General features: G+C 42.9%; 1 protein-coding gene, 1 long non-coding RNA gene and 1 other non-coding gene across 10 annotated transcripts in view; 1 reads left to right on the top strand and 2 right to left on the bottom strand.

Annotated features, from left to right (window-relative positions):
- Positions 1-26,699, top strand: part of LOC142830246 (uncharacterized) — a 79,301-nt gene that overhangs the window by 13,838 nt on the left and 38,764 nt on the right. For 2 of the 3 annotated variants that reach the window (XR_012905358.1, XR_012905357.1), the window contains exons 2-3: positions 18,086-18,171; positions 23,664-25,518. This is a non-coding gene — a long non-coding RNA (uncharacterized LOC142830246). Of the gene's footprint in view, positions 1-18,085; positions 18,172-23,663; positions 25,519-25,604; positions 26,485-26,699 lie in introns of those variants that run through there. The other variant, XR_012905356.1, reaches the window with a different exon arrangement.
- The window catches only part of DIP2A (disco interacting protein 2 homolog A), a 144,658-nt gene continuing 119,750 nt past the window's right edge, over positions 1,792-26,699 (bottom strand). For 5 of the 6 annotated variants that reach the window (XM_075934131.1, XM_075934132.1, XM_075934130.1 and 2 more), the window contains 9 exons: positions 26,480-26,610; positions 23,637-23,805; positions 21,717-21,887; positions 15,336-15,397; positions 12,225-12,282; positions 10,417-10,491; positions 9,648-9,822; positions 6,684-6,807; positions 1,792-3,707 (listed from right to left, as the gene is read on the bottom strand). In XM_075934131.1, coding sequence (XP_075790246.1) covers positions 3,455-3,707; positions 6,684-6,807; positions 9,648-9,822; positions 10,417-10,491; positions 12,225-12,282; positions 15,336-15,397; positions 21,717-21,887; positions 23,637-23,805; positions 26,480-26,610 — 1,218 coding nt within the window. In that variant the 3' untranslated portion in view covers positions 1,792-3,454. Of the gene's footprint in view, positions 3,708-6,683; positions 6,808-9,647; positions 9,823-9,947; positions 10,076-10,416; positions 10,492-12,224; positions 12,283-15,335; positions 15,398-21,716; positions 21,888-23,636; positions 23,806-26,479; positions 26,611-26,699 lie in introns of those variants that run through there. The other variant, XR_012905355.1, reaches the window with a different exon arrangement.
- On the bottom strand, positions 20,545-20,704 carry LOC112544170 (U1 spliceosomal RNA). The gene has a single exon (XR_003087484.1). It is a non-coding gene; the product is annotated as a U1 spliceosomal RNA (small nuclear RNA).

Consider the following 26,699-nt stretch of genomic DNA (forward strand, 5'->3'; position numbering starts at 1 on the left):
GCAGAGTTTATTTCTATTAGCCTCACTAGTATTTAACTTCCACTTCTTAAATAATGCCTTTTTCTCTCTCGCTGTTTCTTTTACTTGGTTAAGACAAGCCATGGTGGCACTTTTATGGTTCTCTTACAGTGTTTTTTAATTTGGAGTATACATCACAGGGTCTTAATTTCAAGTTTTATTCATTATGCTACTTTATATAAGCAATAACACACCACACAGTGCACATCTCAGCATGTGTGGATTGGAGGAATGGGGTGACCCAGTAAGTTCCAGTTCTTGTCACAGAGTTCAGAATATCCATTCTCCATCTTCACATTGACATCTGGCCACAGGAGTCCATGTGATCTCCATTGCTAAATTATGCTGATTTTTTTTCAAGTCAATTTTCTACATACTGGGTCTATCTGAAACACTTTTATGTCAAAACAGACATGATTTGGAATGTGAAAGCTATTTTTCTGTCACCATGGGTGGTCAAAACTTCTCAGATCCAAGAGATGTGAGTATTTGCCATAGAGATTTAAACTTGCCATCTATTAGAATTCTCTCATTTTCCTTTTCCTACTTGGTGACTTTGGAAATTAATGAATCTCTGATATGTCATAATTCAGAGTTGATAATAATAGGCTTGGGAAGGCACTACAGAACTGTGTTAATATATACTGCTACAGTCATAAATAGTATTCAGCTGTGTACCTCTGGTGTGTGATCTTACCAGAACTTTTCACTACACAAGATTGGTCCGGGACACTGCACGAATGGAAAATCTATAAGGAAAGTGCCGGGATTTAGTAGATGACTTTGTTCCCTTGAAGAAAATACTTCAGATCCCACAATGAGGCTTTTTTCCCCCATGAGGCTTTCACATCTTGGTCTAAAGAGAGTCTGCCCTCTATCCCCCTCCTCTGATTTCCCAGCTCACCTGCCACAGGGAGAGGCTTTGTAGCACATCCAGTGCTCCTTTCCTCCCTCCAAATCTAGTTTACTTCTCAGAATGGTAACTTTACCTCACTCCTCCTGACAGCAGCCGCCAGACTTCTCACTTAAGCTCTGGTCTAGCATTTTGAGTGCGCACCTTGGGACTTGCTCCTTTGGCCGCTCAAGAGCAGAGGAGTGCCAGAGAGGAACCCAACTGGCAGTGGCTGGTTTTCTTCCTTCTCCTGCAGCACTCACACAGAAGGGGAAGAACTACTCTGATGGCTGCTGCCCACTGCAGTGATTGTGTCTCAAACATGTGGGTGTAGACATACTATTAAAATCTAAGCAAGTACTGTTTTAAGTAGGGATGTTAGCAAGTAGTAAACTATCCAATAAGCTTATACTTATCGGGGAATCGACTGGAGTATCAACTACTCACTCCCCGACCCCCTACTGCCTCAGAGTGACTTTCTATATACAGGCAGTCCCCGGGTTACATGGATCCGACTTACATCGGATCCCTACTTACAAACGGGGTGAGGCAACCCCGCACTAGCTGCTTCCCCCCAGCAGACCAGGGAGACGCGAAGCTAGCGCCCCCCCCCCCCCCCCAGCAGACACCTCAGCTTGAGAATAAAGGACTGAGGGAAGTGAGGTGTGGGAGAATAAAACTGAGCTCTGGAGAAGTGTTTGGCTAGAGTTTCCCCTACAATATGTACCAGTTCTGACTTACATACAAATTCAACTTAAGAACAAACCTACATTCCCTATCTTGTACGTAACCCGGGGACTGCCTGTAGAAGGTAGTTCACTCTCTCTTTGGATATTAAGTTATGACAACTTTTAACATTTGACAAATCAATTTTCTAGTAGTCATTTTCAAATTTTAATGTGCTTTTTAAAATCTTACTTTACAAGGCAACTTATCTCACTGTCACCAATATATCAATACAAAAATCTTACAATGTTTTATTTGCTATAAAACTACAACATTAAAACTGGGGTTAAATAGTTCTTTCCTTTTGCCCACTGTTTTATTACAAGGATGTTCATTAGTCCATTGCTAAGACTGCTGTATTTAATTCAAATAATAAGTTACACAATTCTGTACATAATTACAACAGAGTCAAATTAGAATTCAAGGTATGTATCTTTGTAGTACTCCACAGTCAAACACCATGAGGGAAAAGAACTACAGTATATGAGAGCCTTTTTTTGGAAGTCATTTGGTATCCTTATGTCAGGGAACTGACATCCAGATTTCTTAGGCACTGATCCAGGCAACTAGGCCTTGCAGTAAAACCTGTCTATTTCAACAAACTCATCCATTTTTTTTAAAGCACATAGCCACATGATCTGTTTGCCATATAAAAATAACTGTTGGCTAAAGTCATGCCTCTCTTCAGACCTTGGAAGCAGCTGAGTGATTTTACATTCTCTCTCTCAATTAGATTCACTGCAATGTTAGATCAGGCAGAAATGTCAAAAGCTTGATCATGTTGGACTCAACCAAACGGATATTTTAGTTTGAACAAAAAAAGTTTAACAACTAAAAGATGAAAGTTTACACTAAGGCAGATCTAGCTATTTCCATGCTGAGATCATTCTCTCTCAACTTTTAGTTTAGGATACTTGATGAATAATGTGCTAGGAGATCATGCTTTCAAGGCATTTACACTAATGATTCTGATTCTTTTTGCTGTGGAATGAAAAAACTGTTCAAAAGTTGGCATTCTTCAGGGTAATAATTAACAGCTTAGCAAATCTGCTTGTTTTCATAGTGCTGTTTAATATGAAATTATGAAAAAGAAAGCAAGCAAGCCTCCTGTATATCAAATAAGTTTAAAACCAGATACTATTTTTTTCATTCTACAACAGTTTATAGCATTTCAGAATCCAGTATGGCACTATGAGTAACCTTGTTAAAGAACCAATACTCAGTTTTGCTTGGTATTAAAAGGCTGAATAACGGTATCATTTTAAACACAGAATCTAGGATTGGAGTGATTTTTTTTCTGAATATGCTGAGTAATAATAAAAATCTGGCTCTGCATTTTTAATCTGAAACACGTGCAAAAGCCTCACAGTACAGTAGAGGACAAGGTAAATATACAAAAAAATCATGAACGTTATGTGCCAATGTAGTTACCACATGTCAAACCAGAATAGGGAGGGAAACTTCAGAGGATGGCTAGTCACAACTTTCCTCACCAAGAATTGTCTTCAGCTGGTGTTATCTCCTCACCCCAGTTTTTATGTAGTGCATTAAGATACTGACATTCGTAAGTATTCTAAAAAATTTTTCCTTGACAGTTTCTAATAAATTTCCTTCAAGAATTCCAGTAATTTCTCAGTCCTAATGGAGGAGTTGTAATAGTTATAATGCATTTATGAAAGCCAGTGCTGAGAGAGCAGTTCCATGAAGACTGGCACCTCCTTTTTTATAACATTTTCAAGAGTTTAAAAGAACTGAAACAAGCTTATTTCAGAAAGGCTCTAGATTTTGGTGCTTCAGCATCAGTGTTATTTTATGTTTTCACATGTTGTAGGCGACATAAATAGGATCCAATTGGTCAGCTAAAAATCCATCTCTCAAGTGCATTCGCTGCTTTTCACCACGAGAATTGATGGGAATAACTCCTGGGTCCACAATGACTACAACACCAACTATGAGATAATGTTCCTCCAGAACTACGTTTGTCACCAACGCCACCAAATCTAGGGCTTCTTGTTCTGAGCCTTCTAATTCCACAACCACAACCAGCAAGTTGGTCCATGTAAACACAGCACTGTTGGTAGAAAACAAGAATTAATTGTGTGTTTGGGGAAATAAAACTAGAATGAATAAAAAAAAGTTCCCAGAGACAGAGGCTAATTGGGAAAAAAACAACCCTGAGAAAATAATTGAGATACTCAACACAATAAATGTAAACAAGGTCACTCTGTTGATATGACATTAAGTATACAAAAAAGACAGATGTGGAAATTACAGTTGAACATAATCTGACTCTGCCATCTTGAGTGTTTTATTATTGTAGAAAGTAAAAGGTATTAAATCTCAAAGTTTATCTTTATTCTCCTATAAACATTATAAAGTGTCACTAAGATAACACGTGATCATGAATTTAATGATTACCCTGTAATTCATAAGTAGATGGTGACAGAGTTAAGCTTGACTGTTCAGCTTTAACTTTATTGTTTCTTGATTTCAAAGTATTTACAGTAATGTCTTTATTTTGCATTTAATGCATCCAAATTGTCCAAGGAACAAAAATAAAACTCTATTTTATAACAATTAACACCCTTAACAGGGTAACTGGTAGCTTAAATGAACCAGGCCCAGCTCTCCTGTTGCAGCCTAGTGTGCTCTAACTTGTTATAATGAGTAGGAGCTGCCCCAGCACATGGGATACAGCCCAAAGGGGAAGGCCAGAATCCTCAGAGGGAGAATCCAGAATCAGAGAGAGAAGAGCTGAAGGTATCTAGAACAGTAGAGAGAGAGAGCTTGAAGGCAAGGCAGAAGTAGTGGAGGGCTCTGGCAAGAGGTGTTGTCACTTGAAAGGAGAAGCAGTGAACACTGGAGCCGGAGCCAGAGCCAGCTGGTGAAAGCTATAGGGAAGGGTCACTTAACTTCCCCAGGCCAGAGAGCCATAGTAAGAGAGGTCTGAGAGCTCTTTGAGCCGCAGAGCGCCACAGTATGCTAAAAGCTGAGGAGTGATGAAAGGGTGAGCCCCCTGATGTGGCCAGGCAAGAGCTGGAGCCTGGCTTGGCAAGAAACAGGGTAGAGAAACACCCAAGCTAGAGAAACTAGGGTGTGGAGAGAGATGCAGGGGCTGGGGTAGAGTGAAAGACTGGGATGAATGTATTGTTTGGACAGTGGTGGGACTTTTGTAATTAATCAATCCCATGGAGGGAAAATTTATACACTTCAGAAATTGTACTAAATGATCTCAGGAATCATGAAGAAAAACTGAGACAAGGAAGCACTTGCAGGGCTGCCTTGAGGCCACCAAAGGGGTGCCTGGGAGACCGTCACTAATTCAGACATTATCAGCTGACTATCTTTTAGACCAGACATGGGCAATAATTTTTGATGGGGGATCACTTAAAATTTTGGAAAGTGGTCAAGAGCTGCACTCTTCCAATATGTTAATGGCGATGGTGAGGGGTCTAGGTTGGGTGCAGAAGGGAGCTTGGTGTACAGGAGGGCATGTCGGGTCTGGAAGGGAATTTGGGTGAAGGAGGCAGTTGTGACCTGGGGAGCAGGGTCTGGGAGGGAGTATGGGTCTGGGGGGTGGGGAGGGCAGAGGGTTTGGCTTGAGTGGGTGAGCAGTGGGTTGGGAGAAGGGAGGGGCTGGGATACCAGAGGAAGATTCTGGCTGGGAGACTTATTTGGGTGACTCCCAGCCAGCAGCCTTCTCAGGCTGCATGACCCATGTGTGTCTGTGAATAAGAGCTTGAGGGAAGTGATGCTTCGCGCATTGCCTATTCTTCAAACAGGCAGCTCCCTTTGGCCAGAAACTGGCCAGTGGGATTTTGCTGTGGGTGGGGGTAGAGCATGGAGCCTCTACCCTTCACATCTGTGAAACACAAACAGCAGGCAGTTGCTTTTCTGAGCAGCATGCGGCAGGGGAGAAAAAAGTAGGAGAGCAGGCCAAGCAGGAAGTCTACTTGAGGCTCCCCACTTTGTCCATGGGCCAAGTCCAGTGGTTTGGCTGGCTGGATGCAGTGCACAGGCCATATTTTGCCCAGCCCTGTTTCAGACTAAAAGGAATGTCAGCAAATGTCAAATACATTTGCTGACATTATACACTCAGCATGTAAAATGCACAATGCAAGAAATCTCTAAGGTACTCTATCCAGCACCTTATTTTCTGCCTTCAAACTGAGTTTTAAAGTACATATTATGTGGTAATTTATCTAATGTCATAGATTGTTTTTAAATGGCTTAAAATCACCGTAAGACTATGTGTAAACTATGAGATAGGGGTGTGATTCCTGGGTTATGTAAACATACCTGTGCTCACTCTCACTGAGCTAGCAGATTGAAAATAGTTGTGCAGATGTGGTTAATCTGAGCTAACCACTCTGAGGCCATACCCAGGCCATATACTGCATGGGGCTTAATAGGCAGTGGCATGGCTGTGCAGCTTAGGAATAACCTGTATCCCAACTATACATATAAAATGATGAGTCTAAATTAGCTGTTACCAGTCAAGAGAGATCTTGAAGTCATAGTGGATAATTTTCTGAAAACATCCACTTAATGTAAAGCAGCTGTCAACAATGCTGGGAATTATTAAGAATTGGATCGATAATACAACAGAAAATATATTGCCTCAATAAAAAAAACTCGTTCAGTAAAGGTACTACAAGTACTACTAGGCTTAATCTGTCACCAGGAAGATTTAGGTTAAATACTACAAAAACCATTGGACTAACATCTTCCAGGGATGGGCTAGATTTAATTGGTTTAGACAGCGCAGGGAGCTGCATTCGATTTCTCGAGTTCCCTTCTAGCCCTTCAAGTTCTATAATTCTAATTGCTTTGTGCAGGCCTACTTTTTTTGTTTTCACTTCTAGCTAACAAGAAATTTTCTTTTTATTTCTCTCAGAAGTATAAGTATATAAGGTAGGTGTGAGGGCTCCCAGTAAGTTGTCTAAGGGGCATTCCTCGAGTTCCAAAACCTGGGCTTTGATACTTTAAAAAAGAAAAGGACACAAAGAAAAATTTCTTAGTTAGAAACACATAGTTCTGGGCTTACCATTCAGCAATGCTTTTGTGTGCTCTGATCACAGACGTTTCAATATCAATGGGATGATACCTCATTCCTCTCAGCTCCAGTGTTTCATCCAAGGAACCTACCACATACAGGGCATCATGCCTCTCTGCAAACAGTGAGGACATTCAGCAGATCAATGCATGTGAAAAGAAGAAAGTCTCAAATTCACAGGCATGCACATTTATCAGGTGGCCTAACATTTTCATGGCCCATTTCCTAGGAGAAGAAGCAACATGTAATAGATAGGATTCTTTCCCATTTGGAAGAACTAAGCTTAGGAGCCAGCTCAGTGCTCCTGTTTGAGATTCAATACAAAATCTGATGAACTAAGTAAAGTTACTCAGTGATTCAGGTGTAACACTGGCAGACCAGGTCAGATCAGGCAGGCTGACCAAGTCAGCCAATGTATTCAAGTAAATTCACTTATCAGTGTAGATCACATGTTAAATGTTTAAGTGTGTATTCAGATTTTTAACCTTCATGAACATTAGTGGATTATTATTGTATTTTTATTTATCTGTTCCTGTCAGAATGTATTAGCAAACATTTACATGGCAAATACCCTTGTAACTAAATTACCCATCAAGAAATCTTATGAAATGCGAATGAAAGCCTTAAGAACTTTAACATAATATGCCAATTTCAAAGCAAGTGCCCTTTATATGGTTAGAAGTAAAAAGTCTAAGTGCACTCCTCTTCCATCCTAAACAAAAGGAAAACCCATGGAGGTAGACACACAGTCAGCTTGCTTTCTGTGTGAAGATACTATAAGTATAGATTCAAAGAATGATCCTTTCTCTCTGAATTCTCTTGGACTCAAAGCATACCAGATACAAAGTAGAGACCTTCCAGAGTTATTTTGGGTACCCTGAAATAACTTTTGGGAGACTGGCAATTTATGCTATCACTACCACCATTTGGAGTTACAAGCTGCGCCTCACTTGTCAATGTATTTTATCCGTTTTAACCTTTCAATAACTCTCATTTCCTTTTCACAGACAGTAAACCTCCAGTTAGTTTAGTATAGAATTGGCTGCCAGCATTGCCTTGGATGTAAGGTCTGGAATTAGGGATGTTAAATTTAGTTTAATCAACTAATCGACTAGATGATGGACTTTCCATCGACTAGTCGATAAATGGGGGAGCCACAGCAGGGTTAGCTCCCAGCCCTCAGAGCTAATCTTGATGTGGCTCTGTTTTTTACATGTATCAAGAGCTACCAGGCTCAAGGCTAAAGCGCAGCAGGAGGGACCCAGTGTGAGCTGGGAATCAGCCGTTCCAGCTCACAGTGGATCCCTCCTCCTGCTGTGCACCAGCCTTTTACATGGATTAAGAGCCCATTGGCTCTTAATGCATTTAAAAAGCAGAAGCACATCTGGGACCAGGCACAAGCTGGAAATCAGCTGATTCCCAGCTTGTGCTCAGTTCCCGCTATCCCCCCAGTCCCCACGGAGATGGTGCTGGGGGGGCGGGGACTGGCTTTTAAGATGGCTCCCTCCCAACACCAGCTCCTGCTCCCTCCCCCCTTGCTGCAAGGGGAGGAAGCAACTAGTCAGCTAGCCAATAAGCTTATGCTTATCGGAGAGTTGACTAGTCGCTGACATTCCTATCTGGAATTCCAATTGATCTAGGGTGAATGACTGATCTTTAAACTGGGAGAAACCTGATGTGTTGTAATTTTTGTCTGGCTGCCAAGACAGACAGCAGAGGCTAAGGAAACTGTCTGAGACTCCTTTGTAAGACTGGCACAGTGATCCAGGAGTAGGGATGTGTGAAAGCGAGGAAATAGCTAATCATGTAGTCAATAAGGGAAGATACCCCTGCTGCAGCTCCGCAATTTAAATGTAGAAGACGACAGGTTGCCTACCTGCCCAGCTCTTACTACATTTAAACTGTGGACCTGCAGCAGGGGTAGCTCCTGGCAAGCCCAGCTTGAGCCGGGTCCAGAAGTCATTGCGAATAGGGGCTGTGAATAGGGGCTGCTGCCAAAGCCCCAGCTGCTGCAGCCAAGGGGTGCTCCACAGGATGAGGAGCAGCCTCTTCCCACAGCAAGCCTGGGCACTGTGGGCAGAGGATGCTTCATGGCAGCCTCCCCTGCCTCCCACCCTGACCCCTGAGAGAGGCAGCAGGCGGGGCAGACAGCACTGTGGAGATGGTGCTGGGGGAAACTGACTTTTAAGCCAGCTTCAGCTCCTGGAAGGGGGGGAAATCTGAGTAATTGATTTGACTATCAGATAAGCCTAGGCTTATCTACTTCACTACTCACGTACTTCCCTATTCAGAAGTTCACATTTAGATTCTAAATTGGTAAAATTTAATTATAGACAATATTGCCAGTTCGGGTAGTTTACCCGTGTCAGTCCCAGCAACCTCAAGCCCACCCCCAGCACGTTTCTCCCAGGAGGCTGAGGCCAACATAATGGCCAGCAAGCAGGAGGTGGCCTAGTAGTGGAACATGGCTGGAGGCACACAGGACTGGGGGGAGGCACCAATGGTCACTCTATATTTGCCCCTTTTCCCCTACTGTCCCACTCATCCAGTCTCTTCCCTTTTCTTTCCCCTTAGCTGATCCCTTCCGAAATAAACCCACCCAAGGAGGGGTGGGCTGGGCTATGGAACAAACCTGACCTTTACTGCCATCACATTGTTCTCTCTTCTGGTGATGTTCTACCCCTTTCCTCACCCTACATCTGCCTTGTCTAGTTAGCCTACACTAACTTCTACTTGTCTATGTGTCTGTACCACCTTACACTGTATCTTGGTCTTATACTTAGATTATAAGCTTCCTGCTCTGTCTTTGTACAGTGCCTAGCATAATGGGGATCTGATCCATGCTCTTAAGTGCTATGGTAATACTAATGAATAAACAACAGACTTATTCTTTGGTTGCTGAGCGACATAAGGTATTACAAACAAATGCTCCCAAGACCTGTTTTCTTATCTCACCTCCACTGGCATCAGTAAGTTCTGTTCTGCGCAGAAAGCCCAGGTACCCAGTCCGTGCCCATAATGTCTGTGTGTCTCCAAAACTCAGCCGAGCGCTAAAGTGGTCTGCGTGCAGTGCCTCCTCTCCATAGACTGTGTAATAACCAGTAGCATTGTGTGGGCTACTCACCCAAATCTAGGAAATAAAACGTAATGGGAGGGACCCATGGTATTATACACAGATAAAATTAAAAATAGTAGAAATACAGCATCTTTGGTGCATGCAACTAAAAATACATGTCAGAGGACAGCAGAGCTCACTTAAATGGATCTTTCAGTTTGGTGCATGGAAAGGAATTTCTTTTAACGGGCCTCTTCCATCAAAAAGGCTTGCTGGTTTAAGTGTATGTAATACCACACAATCCTTTGTTTGTTTGTAAAATAGGGATCTGTATAAAACAGGAAATACATCTATTAAGCCAATACTCTGCACTGAGGAAGGGCAGGCAGTGCTAAAGAAATGGAGAGATTTTACCACCCGTGGCTTCTAATTAGATAGGGGTCAGAAAGTAAACAAGGATCACCTCCAAGTGCACAATGGAGGACAAGACAGGGAATGCAGAAATCTGCTTAGGCATGTGAACATTTCACTTATTTCTGTTAAAAGATTTCAGCTACTCTGGTTTGTCAAAGTCGCATTTCTGTCCCACTACCAATCAGGCAGGTATTTATTGTTAAAATATTTAAAGTCATTCCAAAAACAGTGACTACATGGGCATCAAACCTTTACCTCTCCCAGATGTGAATCTCCAAGAGGCCCCTTAGTTTCTGTGTGTGCAATAATAACCTTTACACCAGGCAGAATCTGCAACAGGAAACAGATGCAGTCATGTTGAAGTCCCATTCAGTTTTAAACTCACCTCTCTTGGTGAGCTCAGAAGTGCAATACACTGACGAGATTAATTCTAGGCTCTCATTCTTTATAAAGTGTAATTGCAAAAGTGCATGCGGTTTCTTTTGCCCTAAAGCAGCAGACACAAGTCTGTGCTGTGCCTAAAACATTCTTTGGCCAGAGCAGGAGTGGGCAAAAGGGCCTCCGCGAGCCGGATCCAGTCCACCAAGCAGGTAGATCCAGCCCATGAAAGCTCTACTGCTCCCTCGCCCCAAGCCAATTTGTACCTGGAGGTAGGGGAGCATCTGAAGCCTTCCCTGCTCTGCCCCTGCCCTGTGAGCACCACACTACCCACAGGGTAAGGGCAGAGTGGAGAAGGCTTCAGATGCTCCCCTGACCACAGGCCTTAATTGGCTGGGAGCACACAAAGCCTCCTCCAGCCCTGCCAGGAGCACATGGCACTTTGAAGCACTGTGCGCGCTCGTGGGGGAAGGAGAGGGAGAAGCAGAGGAGGCTTCGCATGCTCCCCCGCCCCTAGGCCGATCAGGTTCTAGGGGCAGGGGAGCTGCATAAAGCTTCCTTCGGCCTGCTCTGGCCCTGCGAGTAGCCCGTGGCACTTCAAAGTGCCACATACTCCTTGCAGAGCAGGAGGAGAATTCCCATGCTCCCCTGACCCCAGGCCCTAATTGGCCTGGGGGGGGGGGGAGAATACCAAGACTCTTCCAGGGCATGGATGCGTAGTGGGAAGGGGGGGACAAAAGGGCTCTCCCACCCCCAGACCAATCATGGTCTGTTTAGGCTTCCTCTTTAGGCTCTGCCCCTTCCAGGGTGACCCAGGGCTACTTAAAAATTTTTTGAAGTGGCCCCCAGGCAAAAATTATTGCTCACCACTGGGCCAGAGGCTAAGGTTGCTTTCAGCCAGCACTGTACTATCCTGATCATGGGGTGGTCCGGGTACTGATGCAGCCTGAGGGAGTGGGGGATGTTAAGTAAAGGCAAGATCTCCAGAATGGTATGGAAGGTAAAGAGACTGGGATGAGACCCTCACATGGTGGCTTCAAGTTAAAAATCCATTCATTGTATGATTCAATCCCCATCCCATGTTTTTAACTTTAAAGTCATTGAATTATTTATTAAACTTACTTTGTTTCTTAGATCTCATGAAATGCACAATTCAAGAGAGTTTGAACAAAAGTAGTTGGATTAATTCAGAACATATGTAAACAATGTCCCTAATATGTAGCAAGGCCATTATACTGAGAAGTATTACTGGGTTAGACCATACCCATCTACATAGTCAAACCAACAGTTCTTTTCAGATGAATGGATTTACACCAATTATTATTTTGACATGCACAGAAAACAACAGATGACCCAACTATACTCCAATTTCCAGAAAAAATTACCACCTCATGACAGAGATTAAGCACAGCATATTTTAGCCAAAACATGGAAGAGAAGAGAGGAAAGATATAGGACAAAAGCTGGAACACAATGTAGTTATACTGTGCCCAAGTAAAACTCACGAAGCTTGCCTCCTAATTTAGTTAAAACCATTTATTTGTAATTTCTGTAGGCTCCAGTTCTATGGCATGACATTCACCTCATCAAGCAATTTAATGAAGTAACTATGTCCAAGCAGAGAAGCTGAACACTCAGAAAATGCTGTTCCTGAGAGTGTTCTACAACAAAGTGCATCCACTGACCTTTCCAGACTCCATCAATGGCAAACTGTGTGGAGAACCCCGCTCCACCAAACGAACCCTGGAAGAATAAATGGAAAATGCTTTTGCTCAGTAAAGATTTATTTGTGGTTCCAAAGCAGCATTTTAAAAATGGGCAAGCAGGTTTACATTTATTCTCTACTAATACAAGGACTATGTTAGGTTGCATATGACAGTGCTCACTGACTGTGGTGGCTGGCAGCTAATGAATCCCAGCTGTCTCTAGGAATTCAGCCATGACCACAATGCCTCCATAGTATCTTGACCTTCTAGGAGTGCCCCCAAACATCAAAAACTCATTGCAAAAGCAATAAAGAACCAGCTCCTAGTTCCCTGTCGGGGTGGCAGGCAGGTGAACGATTGGTTCTAGTTACATCTCCACAGATCTGGCTAGCTGAAAATTACATCTTCAGTGGAAACATCACCTTTACTGAAACTCTCATGACCCAACAGGGTGAGGTAAATGATAGTGCAAGTTAAGAGTCAAGAAGAATTTGGCAAGCAAACTGGCAAACCAGGATGGAAATAAAGGCCACTGAGGCACAATCAGCACTGACTTGGCTTTCAATAAGCGTGCAGTGGTGTAGGAACATTTTTAAGAGAGGGTGTACTGACATCCCCCTCTTACCTTGGCCTGTTCTTACCCCAGCTGAGGCCGGCAGCTGGACCCTACCAGTGCATAGACTGGCAGGAAAGCTCCTGGAGTGCAGGATTGTAGCTGAGTCCCAGAGGTGGGGCCGACATCAGAGCCTGTTGCATGCGAGGCAGCACACCCAGGACTCTGGGCACTAGGCTGGGACCCACAGGTGCGGCAGCACCCTCCGCAATCCTTGTTCCCACACCTATCATAGAATCCTAGAACACTAGAACTGGAAGGGACCTCGAGAGGTCTTCGAGACTAGTCTCCTGCCCTCATGACAGGACCCAGTACCATCTACTATTCCTGATAGATGTCTATCTAACTCTTAAATATCTGCAGAGATGGAGATTCCACAACCTCCTAGGCAACTTATTCCAGTTTTTCATCACCCTGAGAGTTAGGAAGTTTTTCCTAATGTCCAACCTAAACCTCCCTTGCTGCAGTTTAAGCCCATTGCTTCTTGTCCTATCCTCAGAGGCCAAGGAGAACAATTTCTCCCTCCTCCTTGTGACCCTTTTAGATACCTGAAAACTGCTATCATGTCCCTTTCTCAGTCTTCTCCTTCCCAAATTAAACAAGCCCAATTCTTTCAGTCTTCCTTATAGGTCATGTTCTCGACCTTTAATCATTTTTGTTGCTCTTCTCTGGACCGTCTCCAATTTCTCCACATCTTTCTTGAAATGTGATGCTCAGAACTGGACACAATACTCCAACTAAGGCCTAATCAGTGCAGAGTAGAGCAGAAGAATGACTTCTCATGTCTTGTTCACAACACACCTGTTAATGCATCCCAGAATCATGTTTGTTTTTTGCAACTGTGTCACACTGTTGACTCATGTTTAGTTTGTGGTCCACTATGACCACTAGATCCCTTTCTGCAGTACTCCTGCCTAGACAGTCACTTCTCATTCTGTGTGTGTGTGACTGATTGTTCCTGCCTAAGTGGAGTACTTTGCATTTGTCCTTATTAAACTTCATCCTGTTTACCTCCAACCATTTCTCCAGTTTGTCCAGATCATTTTGAATTATGACCCTATCCTCCAAAGCACTTGCAACCCCTCCCAGCTTTGTATCATCTGCAAACTTAATAAGCGTACTCTCTATGCCGTCATCTAAATCACTGATGAAGATACTGAACCAAACCAATCCCAAAACAGACCCCTGCAGAACCCCACTTATGCCTTTCCAGCAGGATTGTGAGCCATTAATAACTACGGTCTGAGAATGGTTATCCAGCCATCTTATAGTAGTCCCATCTAAGTTGTATTTGCCTAGTTTATTGATAAGAATATTATGCAAGACTGTATCAAATGCCTTACTAAAGTCTAGGTATACCATTTTCACTGCTTTTCCCTTATCCACAAGACTCATTATCCTATCAAAGAAAGCTATCAGATTGGTTTGACATATTTGTTCTTTACAAATCCATGCTGGCTGTTACTTATCACCTTATTATCATCCAGGTGTTATTACAGAAGAATTCTTTAATTACTTGCTCCATTATCTTTCCTGGAACAGAAGTTAAACTGGCTGGTCTGTAGTTTCCTGGGTTGTTCTTATTTCCCTTTTATAGATGGACACTATATTTGCCCTTTTCCAGTCTTCTGGAATCTCTCCCATCTTCCATGATTTTTCAAAGATGATAGCTAAAGGTCTCAGAGATCTCCTCTATCAGCTCCTTGAATATTCTAGGTGCATTTCATCAGGCCCTGGTGACTTACAGACATCTAACTTTTCGAAGTGATTTTTAACTTGTTCTTTTCTTTATTTTATCTTCCAAACCTACCCCTTCCCACTAGCATTCACTACATTAGGCATTCCTTCATCAGATTTCTCGGTGAAGACTGCAACAAAGAAGTCATTAAGTACCTCTGCCATTTCCAAGTTTCCTGTTACTGTTTCTCCTTCCCCACTGAGCAGTGGACCTACCCTGTAAGTTTGCATGTACATGGGTGTAGCAGGAAAAACAAATAGAAGTACTTAAAGAAAACAACCCCCCATACACTACTTTATACAGCACCATCCCCAACTCCAAGAGCCAAATTCAATCCTGAGGTAAACAGGCACCACTCCCATTGCCTGAGAGAGACTCATCTCTTTATCCCAGGGCTGAATTTAGTCTTAACAGAATGACATCTCTTTGCAACTCTCTAACCAGCTCTATGACAGCGTGTGTTGTTGTAATTTCAGACGATTTGCTCAAGTGAGGAGCTGTTTGAAGTATGACCCATATTTTGACTGTGATCTAAACACTTAAGGTTTGTTTAAGGGGTGATGCAAGAGGGCAGAACAAGTGGTGGGAAGGGCAGGCTGGAACACTGCCAGGATGGAGGGACTGTGGTCAGAGAGATCAGGAGCCAACAGGCACCTTTCAGTATAAAGCACAGTGCAGCGAGGATGAACAGACTCATCTGCAGCATGTTGGGGTTAATGCTGTACATTGCCATCTGTACCTGTCGTGTCGAAGTGCTCTCATGTCTACGTAGACTGTGGTTGGATCTGGTCCTGCAGTTCCCTAAGAACAAAGGAGATTGGGGGGAGGGGGGGAACAGCTTTAACATCCATCAAAAAAATCTTGTTTCTGTTTTTCCAGTCACCCCATATATATTCCCATCTGCCTGTCACTGAAACACAGTATCGTCTCTGGTATACTGAATACAATAAAGAGTCTACCTACATGTTATGAACAATTTCCATCATGCAGCTTTGGTTTTTCATACAATTGGCAAATCACAAAAATAGTTCCTAGATACATGGAAAGCTTTAAAGGCACCAGATTTTATTTTAGTGGTATTAATCTCTTCTAAAACAGGACTATGTACTCTCCTTAAACTATACAACACAACTCTATGCAGGCATAACTGTTGCCAGTACTCAATTTCTGTCTCCAGTGATATGATCCCAGAAACAACTGAACTCTTTGGTAGTCAATACATACAGCCAGTCAGGCTCTAGCAACTTTTTTTAGCTACTGAAGTTTAGAGAGTGGCAGGGGAGAGAGGTTATTCTTGGCTGGAGTTAGAAAGTGCCACCTTGTGAGCAATTCTTGTAAGTGGTTTCTAGACCTAAAAATAAACTAGTGTCTCAGTGGATAAACCAGTAAGGCATAATTTAAGTGCTTAAACTTGGAGCAGTTTATAAGTTTATGGTTCAATAAACTGAAAATCAGACACCTCTCAGCTGTCTCCTCCTCCTCCAGGGAAAAACAACCTGGCATCTAGGGATAGAAATGTAGCCATGTTAGTCTGGTGTAGCTGAATCAAAAAACAGAACTATGTAGCACTTTAAAGACTAACAAGATGGTTTATTAGGTGATGAGCTTTCGTGGGCCAGACCCACTTCCTCAGATCAAGAGGGTCTGGCCCACGAAAGCTCATCACCTAATAAACCATCTTGTTAGTCTTTAAAGTGCTGCATAGTCCTGTTTTTTGATTTGGCATCTAGGAGTCTGTCTGCACTGCAGCTGGGAGGAGAGGGGAGATTCCCAAGCTGCGGAGACACAGGCAAGTTAGCTCTGCTGTGGATGTGATAGCACAGGCTAGCCACCCAAGCTTGCATGCAGGGGCTGGCAGACTTGGATTGAGGCAGCTAGCCCAAACCACTGCACTTGCCACAATGTCCACGCTACTATTTTTGGCATGATAGCTCAAGCAGCATTGGGGTGCATCTATCTGGGCTGGAAATCATACCTCCCAGCTGCTGTTTAGCTTCACCCTAGCATGGACCAAGATCCATAAGACAATGACACCAGTTGTAGTCTGCTCAAGACAACAGGGCTGGGACAGCAATAACCAGTAATTTCCTTAGAACAACATGCCTTTGGTGCTTTGTAACAATGTTAATAAAACACCTTGTGTGGTGTTGTTTTCTGTATAACAACAATGCTGCTCTTTAGCCTGGTTAAGAATGTGAGTGCCAACTCTAGGAGTGGACTATTGAACACTTCCTATAAAAATCTGTGCACTATACTGTCCCCCCTGCTTAAGCAGGAATTCTTGTCCTCCATTGAGAAGTGACCTCTGTGAGCAAAATACAATTTCTTTAAAATGAAAAACTCATTTGACCAGTTTGAAGTGAGAATTCCATTATATGGTTACATTTACAGCATAGGCATTGATAAAGGACTTTAGGACATTACAAGCACACACATGCATCACTATACCTGTTCAGCCAGCTTGCCCAGCCTGTTTGGCTGACAGAGGGACCACAAACAGAAGTGACAGAGGCCAGCAAAGTGTGAGAAACAGAGAAAAGAAAGAAAAATACAAACAAAGAGGCACAGGAGACATGAGATACACACGATAGAACAGGAACAAAAAGTCATAGCATCTGAGAACAAAAGAAAGGAATTTCCATTTAAGATTTTTTGAAAGAACAAGGATTTTCTTTAAATGATTAATTGGAAAATATGCACAAATCTCAGAACGCACTGAACTTGCATGCTTGCCACTGTACCATACTTCCCCTTTTCTCACTTATAAGTATTTAATGGTATTTATGGCTTCAAAATGGAACTTTACACTAATCTGGTCTTTTAAAATAGGAAGATATTAGGTATTTATTTCCAAGTTAATCTGTCCTGAAAATACTTGGTGTGGACAGGCCCAGTGTTCCCCCTAAGCTGCATGGTAGCACAGCTTCACAGGTGATTAATCAGCCCCACCCAGTCAGAGTCTGTCTGTGAAGCTGTGCTACTGTGCTGCTTAGCGGGAACACTGGACAGCACCGATGCACACAGACAGAACACTGCAAATGAGATGTTTTGGGCTGTTAGGTTTTTGGGCAGAGGAACAATTTGAAAAATCTTCAGTGACAGTGGTCAGCAAGTGCATGTTGGGAAAACTTGTAACTGTCTGTACTGCTCTGTTCTTGACAGCTTGCTTAGAATAGTTTAGAAATAGGAATTGTTTACATTTGTGGAGTCGCATTTGTGGAGCTTGAGGATTAATTCATTTCCATAAAATAGACACTTCCACTGGACAGAAACACATGGACACAGACTAAAGATAGTCTCCCACTATCTGTGAATTCAGCAAGCAGATCTCTTCACAAAGGATGGCTCTGTGAGGGGTATGGCTCTCCAGAGGCTCTTCCCTCCCCTATTTTGCTTGCTAAAATTTGATGTGCCTTCATTTTTACTTGTAGGGGCAATGTTCAGTGGCCACAAATTCACCTTTTCCTGTTCTTCCTTTTGTCATTACAGATGTTGCCAAGACTTTAAAAAAAGGTACCTAAAAAGTTGGTCTACTGAATCGTTAGATGGACTAACTGTTTTGACTGCACATAATGGTGAGTAGCTCATTTCTCCCCTATAAGCCTCACTCTGTCCGCTTTACTCCTTTGATTGCAGTGGGGTAAGCAATCATTTTTGATGGAGGGCCACTTCAAGATTTTGGAAAGCAGTCAAGGGCTGCACTCTTCCATGATATGAATGGAGGACACATGGGGTCTGGGATGGAGGTTGGGTGCAGAAGGGAGCTTGGGGTGAAGGACTGGGGTGTAGGAGGGAGAATGGGGTCTGGGAGTAAGGTTACCAGATGATTTCAAAAAAATACCATACACTCTTCATCTCGGGGGAATTGGGGGGAGGGTGCGCTGGCCGGGAGGAGGTCAGGGGGAGCGGGGCTGGCTGGGGGAGATCAGGGGAAGGAACTGGCCAGTGGGAAGCAAGGCTGGCTGGGAGGGGGCAGGCAGGGAGTAGGGCTGGCCCGGGTGTATGCTGCCCATCCCGCACACGGTCCTGGTGGGGCACACTGGCAAGCCAGGCCCTGGGGATTCAATCCCGCCCTGGCCCTGCCCACAGCCTCTGCCTCTCTACTGCATAGTTGTGTACTGCCTGGCTGGTAGACACGCTCACACAGTGTGAGCATGTCTACCATTCAGGCAGTACGTAACTACATACTGGTACTCATGATAACAATACAACTTACTTAATTAGAAAACACCAGACATTTCTATGTCCGGTATTTTCTCAATTTGTTTCCCGGACAGAACCCTCAAATACCGGACTGTCCGGTTCAAAACTGCACACCTGGCAACCCTATCTGGGAGGGAGTTTGGTGAAGGAGGTGGTTGTGATCTAGGGCAGAGGACTGGAGTACAGGGGTTTGAGATGTGAGCTACGATAGAAGGGGATTGGGGTGCAAGAAGGGGACAGAGGATTTGGGTATGTTGAGGTGGGGAGTGGAGGGGCAAAGAGTTTGGGCAAGAAAGGGCTGCGGTGCCAGAAGCAGGCTGTGGCCAAGAGACTTACCTGCCTGCAGAGCTTAAAATGTTCCCCAGCCAGCCTGGCTGCTTGCTGGGCCATGCGCTTCATGAGCAACTGAACCCAGGAGAGGGGGTGAGATTCTTTCTTAGCTGCCTGTAACTCCCAACAAGCAACTCACATTGGCTGGGGTCTGCCAGAAACTGGCCAATGAAAATGTGCTGGGGGTAGGACAGCTCCTAAAACTTCCCTCCTCCCCTCCAGTTTTAAAACAGAAATGGATCCCTGCAGCCATGTTTCTGCATGGCACGCGGGGCAAGCTGGGGAGCCTGCCTGGGACTCCGCGCTGCCTCCGTGGGCCTGCTCCGGCGCGCGGGCCGTATTTTGCCCAGGCCAGGGTAAGGCACTATTAAAGATAAATAAGGCTGGCATCATCAAATCATCTGCAGTGCAACTCCATGTAGGGATGGATATAACTTGTTCTCAGTAATAAAACTAACCTGGCCATCCATTTTTAGTTTCCTCTGATGTGAGATATATATTAATTTGTTTTTTAATTAATCTTCCTTCATCTGTGCAAAAGAGACTATGTAGTTCTTTTAAAGTGCAATTCTATATGGCCCATCAAATTCAAAAGGTTTGCCTCTCATACATGGCTCATTCTGAAATTGAAGTCTGCTATGAGGAAATACTGTTGGCATTCAATACAAGGTCTGGAGTCTTGTCAGTTATCTTTGAGGAATTTAACACTTCAATTTAAAATGCCGCAAGATTACTTTGTGCTTTCCTTATGTGGTATTGCTGCTACCCTGTAGATACATCATTTCTTCTGCAGGTTGTTATCTGTCCAGCTCATATTTGAGAGTTTATTTATACAGGGTGTAAAGTGTATAACAACAAAGTTGCACTTCTAAATTAATTGGAATTATAATATCTACTTGCAAGGTTGAATTACAAGACACTGCACCCAAGGTTAGAGATACAATATGGAAAGAAGGAGTTTGAAAAACTGTCAGCTATAAAAAAAAAATCCACCAGAGTTTAAATGTACGTCCTATACCATTTAAAAATAAACCCCTTTCCTTCTAAACAATTAGAGAAAGGTAGCCTTTTAGGGGTTAAGATTCATAAAACTTTTGCTAAGGATTATTCATTCAGATATGCTCCCAAAGAAAAGAGGCCTTTTTTCCTCTAGTGGTAGCAGCCCCAAAAGGAAATAGCACAGCCTGTAGCTGATATTTTAGGAAGCGGTAGTAACAATCTCTGCAGTCTTTGCTTGTGTGACTTGCAATGAAAGTATTACTTAAGGCCCCAAACCTGCAAACAGGAATACACGTGCTTAACATTACGCATGTGAGAAGCCCCACTGACTTCATGGGAATTCCTATGAAGGTAAGGTCAAGCACCTGACAGATGCAATGAAACTTCATCAGTACAGAGGTTTTTTGTTTTTGTAACAGGGGAAGGTGCAAGCGCAGTCCCCCACTACCACAAATTATGCAGTCAAGTTTCCTGCATTTGGGACTATCACATGGGTCAGCACACCCACAGTACAATGGATGAGCCTCACCCTGAGAGAATCACCTTTGTGATCATGGTGTCTTCCCAAGTTAACATGGTTATCATGTAGGGCATCTGTCACTTTACTAGTCGATAGCCCTTTATAGCCATTGTGTCCAACAGGCTAGCCACATGTGGCTGTTTGGCCAGTTGAATGTGGCTAGTTCGCTATAGCAGTAGAACTGGTTGGACACTATGGCTTTATAGCCACAGGGTGCTCAATTATGTTCAGTAACAACATGCTTTACCCTTTTTGGTGAGAGGGGGCACCATATCTATGTGGCTTAATAGAACTAGATTTAAATCTGGTTCAGTTAGCCACAAGAAGTTAACTGTGACTGAAGTACCAAATAACCAAACAAGACACCACTGAATGCCACCCTTCCTGCTCTGTGATTGCAGGAAGACACACTGACTGTTATCCTTCCTGCTCTATGCCTGTACATTTTAAAGGCATCCATTATGTCCCCATCATACTTCGTACGGGAAAATATATCAGTAGTGGCACATTAAAAAACTCCAAAGATTTTGTCCTAAAAAATGTAAGCAAGGCAGTATGCAAAGAAAATTGTAGTGCTTATCAACATGATAGTTTCTTTAACATGGAATTCTTATTTGAAGGACTGTCCAATAAGCTCCATATACACATAAACAAGTACCAAAATGCAAAGTTGAAATCATAATCTCACAGAATTATAATGATAATGATTTGAAATATTTATGATGCACAGCCACAGCAACTTACATATTCATCTTAGTACAGTTCATTCTAGCTGACAATGTCATAGTACACCATTTTTGCATTGATTACAAGCTCAGTTGTCCATCCATCATTACAGAATGGTAAGACCACAATATACTCAAAGTCCCCCATTCCAGCCATGCCAAAAAACCCAACCCTTTAGAACTTATTTCAGTGATTTAGTAGGAAGGCATGCAGGGAAAGCATGGATTTGAAAACCCACCCACAAAATTCAATATACGAAGTTCGGACACAGCTCTCTGCGATTTTCTGTTACAGTTCTATGATGTGCCCTAGCTGAATGGATTATTCTCCTGTGAATCTCACCTGCAAGCAAATAGCTACGTTGACCCTGCAGCCAAATGTGGTGCTCACTGCGCGTGCAGAAAGGCCCAGGTCTTTGAATAATTTAGAGAAGGACTGTGTTAGTGCAATCCTTGGTCTCTCTTCCGCCACCACCATACATGTTCGTACACAGGACAGGTTAACTCCCTTCACCTATTGGAAAGGGTATTTGAAAGAAAACACCATCTCAGAACACAGAAATTAGCAACTTCAGGAGAATACTAATTCTACAGAGTTGGCCTAAGGGATAGAGTGACTTTAGAAATGTCAGGAATGATTGTGTCTCCTGGAGAGGAACCTAGGAAATGTAATGCATACTACTACTTAATACTTCTTCTTAAAAAAATAACATGGGCTCAACAACCTCTCCCCCTTTTTTGTTTTTAAGGGTATCACAAGACTACCTGGCAAAGGGAAGTCTGCTACTGCCAGCCAGGTTAATTGTAATGATTTTCAGTGTAAGCAGCACGACTGAACAAAGAAAGTAACCTCTGAAAATAGTAACTGCAGAAGACTTCCATTTCTGGACCTTGCTTCTGCATGTTTCCAGCTTAGGAGGAGTCCCTAGCTGCAATTCTGCCTGATTTTTCATATAACTCCTCACTGTCACCAACTTCCATATTGGAAAATTGAGATCACTGTGTTCATGTAGCTCAAAAACGAGGTTTCCTCAGCTGAGTAAAAGTGCAGTGTTATTCTGACGCAGGAGCCTCATAAGTGGCAACAAGAGGGGCATCTTTAACCATCAATATTAATGAACCATCTCACTCCAGGTTTTACAAGCTGCCATGCTTTCTATATGCTCACTGGATGCTGAAACTGCTGCCCACTGAATTAAAGGAGGAGGTCAGCAAACCAGACAAACTATAAAACGTTAGCAGTTTGTGTGTGTGGGGCTTCAAAAAAGATGTATCACACCAAAAGTCTATGTTCAACTGGTAAACTTTTGTTGTTGCCAAGTTCCAAAATGCAGAGCTATGTTCTGGGCAAGAGCACAGTTTATGATGTCCTTTTAGGTCTGTGTGTGTCAAAGGCTAATAGGCAGCTTAATGGTTCAGGACTTTGGGTGTGGAGAATTCTGACCTAGGAAAAGAGAAGATTGACAAGTGGGGGACACCAATTGTTTTATTTTTCCTTTTTTAGAAAGAACAAGTTCACTGAATTTGCTGAATATTTTTCTCAATTTCAAAATTAAAAATACCTTGTTACTTCAGATCCAACACGGAAACACCAAATACAAAATGTAATTTTTTTAAAATTAAATTTGAGAGCAAGTGACATCCAGCAATCTCAACAGCAGCATTTGCCAAGAAGCACACTTTACTTCAAGGCATTCAGAGATTCCATGAAGGAGTTCATTTTATAGCTGATGACTGACAATGAACTAGAAACACCAGAGGGACACACACACACACACACACACTTTACTTGTATGTTAGCATATGCAGAATAGGCATGTTAAATATTGGTTAACTGAATGGTTGATTAACCTCATGAATTCTTATTGTTTAATCAACTATTCTATAGTCTCTGAGGGTGAGACCGGCAGCAGCATGGAGTACTAGGTAACAGCTGGTCTGTGAGGGGAGCCAGTTTAAAAACCAGCTCCCCCTCACGGACCAGCTGATACAGAGGCCCAGCAGTGTGGTGTGACATTAGCTCCTACCCACGAGGGAGCGGGGCCTGCGCTCCCAAACCTGGCATAAGCCAGAAAGCGAGTGAGGCTGCTTGTCTATAAATACAGAGCTGCAGCAGAGGTAGGTCCTAGACCCAGTGTGAGCCAGGACTGAGGGCATGGAGAGGAAATGCATGTGGACTATAGCATTACCCCATAAGTTTTTGCTTATCAGTTAACCGACTACACTATATCACATCCCTAATGCAAAAATAAAGTTAACTTACCCGAAGAACATCTGTCTGTGTTCCCAGGCCTTTGGTACACATCTCCATGACAGAGTAAGAACAGAAGGTGACGCGCACTTTGTACTGACTTACAGCAGATAACCACAACGACACGTTGCTCTCCAGTTCAAGAGGAGGGACCAAAATAGATTGATGTCCTGAATACACACTATCCGCCACCCAAAAAAGAGAGAGAAACACAGAGGTCAAGGACACTTCACCTATGCTGAGCGGCATGGAAAGAACAAGAGAATGCAGAGCAATAGCAGAGCTAAGTACCCACAGCTTTTGTTTAAGGTTCAGCCCTCCATGCACAGCAAGCACCAGGCACACCACTGGGGTTTGCAGAGTGAGAGCGCTTGGGTCAGGCAAAAGGAAATGTGTTCTTTAATATAATGAAGTCTGTTTTCGTTTCTAAAAGCCAAACCAAGTGATTCAAAGTGTAAAAAGGGACCACCAGGCTTCAGGGAGAGTACACGCAGTCCCTCAGTGAATTATACCAAAGGGATGAGGACGAGGGAACTCTCACCTTGGACCCCTTGTCTGCTCCTGGGCCCCTCAAAACACATGATCCCAAACTGTTCCTCACCCATTTTCAAATAGAGCCCTCCACTATCTTTCCAGTCATCCAAAGAGTCACCTCAGTTATGTGGTCAGCCTCAGGCTCACAGCTCCACTGCTGTCTGCACCCCCACCGCCCTCAGCAAGAGATCTGCTCTGGGCTCCATCTCCCTAACCCCTCCCCCCACGCCGCTTTGTGAGCGGAGGAGAGACAGCAGTTGGCAGAGGTTGTTCTCAGAAAGGAACCAGTGGGCAGTCCACAAAGCAGGAATATGGGGCAAGAAGGGATTCAAGCCAGTATCTCCTTTGTGTATAAACCACCCACCCTTCAGAAGTCTTAGAAATTAGTCTATTCCCAGGTTAAATCCAGTAGGGAATGGCCATTTTCCTCCCAGTTAATACCAGCGTAAGAGAAAAAACAGAATCTCGCATGCCAAATTTGCCATTAGTGGCAGGTTTTATAGTCAGCTTTTACTCTCTCTCTCTCTGCGCTAAATGTATTTTGCAATGAGACAAAGAATAAGTCCTTTTCAGGAGGGCTTGAACTTATTTTATGATGCTGAAAAACAAGGGAAGCAACACAGTTTAAATATCTCATCACTAGAAAGTGTACATTAAGAAAACACACATTTTGGCAATAAACAAAACCATTCTCTGTTGATAAATAATTACAGTATGCGATGGATCCAGAACATAAGGTAACAGAAAAGTTGGGGAACTTTTAAGATTTTATGGCCACCCTTATTTGTAACCATCATGCATGTACCAAATAAAATACTAATATTAGCCTATTACACAAAAGGGTTTGTCGCTCCTACCTTCACAAGATTTTGGTATTACTGTTCCCACAGTAAACAGACTATCATGGCTACATTTCTATCACTGTTCCCATAGTAGTTATTATTCCTCATTAATGATTGCCTGTCACATATTTGTTAGAGAATCAATCTTGCAGAAAATGCACTAAGCAGTTCCTAATGGGTCAGCTGGATCTTGGACTGACTGTAGAGCTATTGATCTTTCAATGTCAATTAAAGTTTTTTGTGTTCTCAGCAGGTGCTCTAGATCTGTCAGCTTTGAAGGAATAGAATCCATATTTGTATCCAAGATTTTAATTTAGAAACTGGTTTACAGAAGATAGAAATGGAAAACAGAGTTTGACTTAGTTCCAGCTTTGTTTTAATATTGTTAGTTAATTTTGAAATGACACGTATGTCTTCAATCAACGTCAAACAAAGGAAAACTCCACGCGGCAGACTGAAAACAGGCTCAGAAGAGATGTGTGTTGGGAGTTCCAACTTCTCCAGGGTGCGTTTAGAGGGTGAGTGTGTTTCCTAATCAGTCTCACCTCTTCAAAAAGTCTTGGCTTCTCAGTGGCCAATCTTACATTTTGTTTTCTTGTAATAGCCCCCTGTATTCTGGATCCATTCTGTACTCCAAACAGACAAAAATCTCTACCATGCTGCATTCAGAGAGAATATCTGCACACCATATGCAGCAAGTAAAGGCAAGGCTTATGTAACTCCACTCCTTTTAAAAAGTGCATGCAGAAAAGAACACAGATTGTATTTTGAAATAATGCTTTTATTCTCACTGAAACTAAGATGTTCTCAAGATTTAAATTTATTCTCCCTTCCCCCTCTCCTCCCGAAATGTAGGGGAACTCAATTGCAATGTCTCAATTTTCAATTTTTGTTTAAATAAACCTCTTGCATGAAAGCATTCTACAAGTAGAGGGCTAATCATACCCAACCAATTACAAAATAGTCTAAATGAATGAGGAAACAAGACATGAGCAACACTACAACAGCACTGGATGTATTGAATTTTAGTGATTGTACTATCTGAACCAAATACTTCCCCTTGCATTTTAGGGAATGTTATATAGCTTGCTTCTAATTACAGCGTTATTTATTACTGTATAATGCCAATCTGGTGTTAAGTGCTTTATGTACATTTATCAAGTGATGGCTCCTGCCTCAAGGAGACACTTTTGAAGAGGCTTGTTTGTTCTAGGTGAAACCAACACTGAAATTCTCTCTTTCTTATACTTTAAATCCAAGTAACCTCTATTTACAAACAATGTTTATTTTCCCCTACAAAAGAAAAGGTGGGGTCTACTCTGACTAATTCATCCGCAAATCTGTTCGGGTCTCAGAAAATTGCCATGTGGCCACGTGTAAAAAATACCACAAAAGTGACTGGAAAACAAGCAGGCAGCAAGAAAACAGAAAACAGAAAAGCAAGCAAGCCCCCGTAGGTGTAAGGTTTAAATTCCATACCTGCAGAGGCACCATAGTGCAAAGCCGAGGCCACAATAAGGGTCAAGGCAGATGGCAATCTGTCGTGAAGGGTATAGTTCACACTGTAGCTTTACAGAGCGACATAAGGCACTTGTAGCTGCATGTGACATCTGGAGAAGGGAAAAACAGGCTTACTGAATGCTCACATATGTTAGGAAATTTTTATTTGGTTAAAACACACTTGGGAATACTGGTGGTA

Source organism: Pelodiscus sinensis, chromosome 7 (genome assembly GCF_049634645.1).
Source record: "Pelodiscus sinensis isolate JC-2024 chromosome 7, ASM4963464v1, whole genome shotgun sequence".
NCBI lineage: Eukaryota > Metazoa > Chordata > Testudines > Trionychidae > Pelodiscus > Pelodiscus sinensis.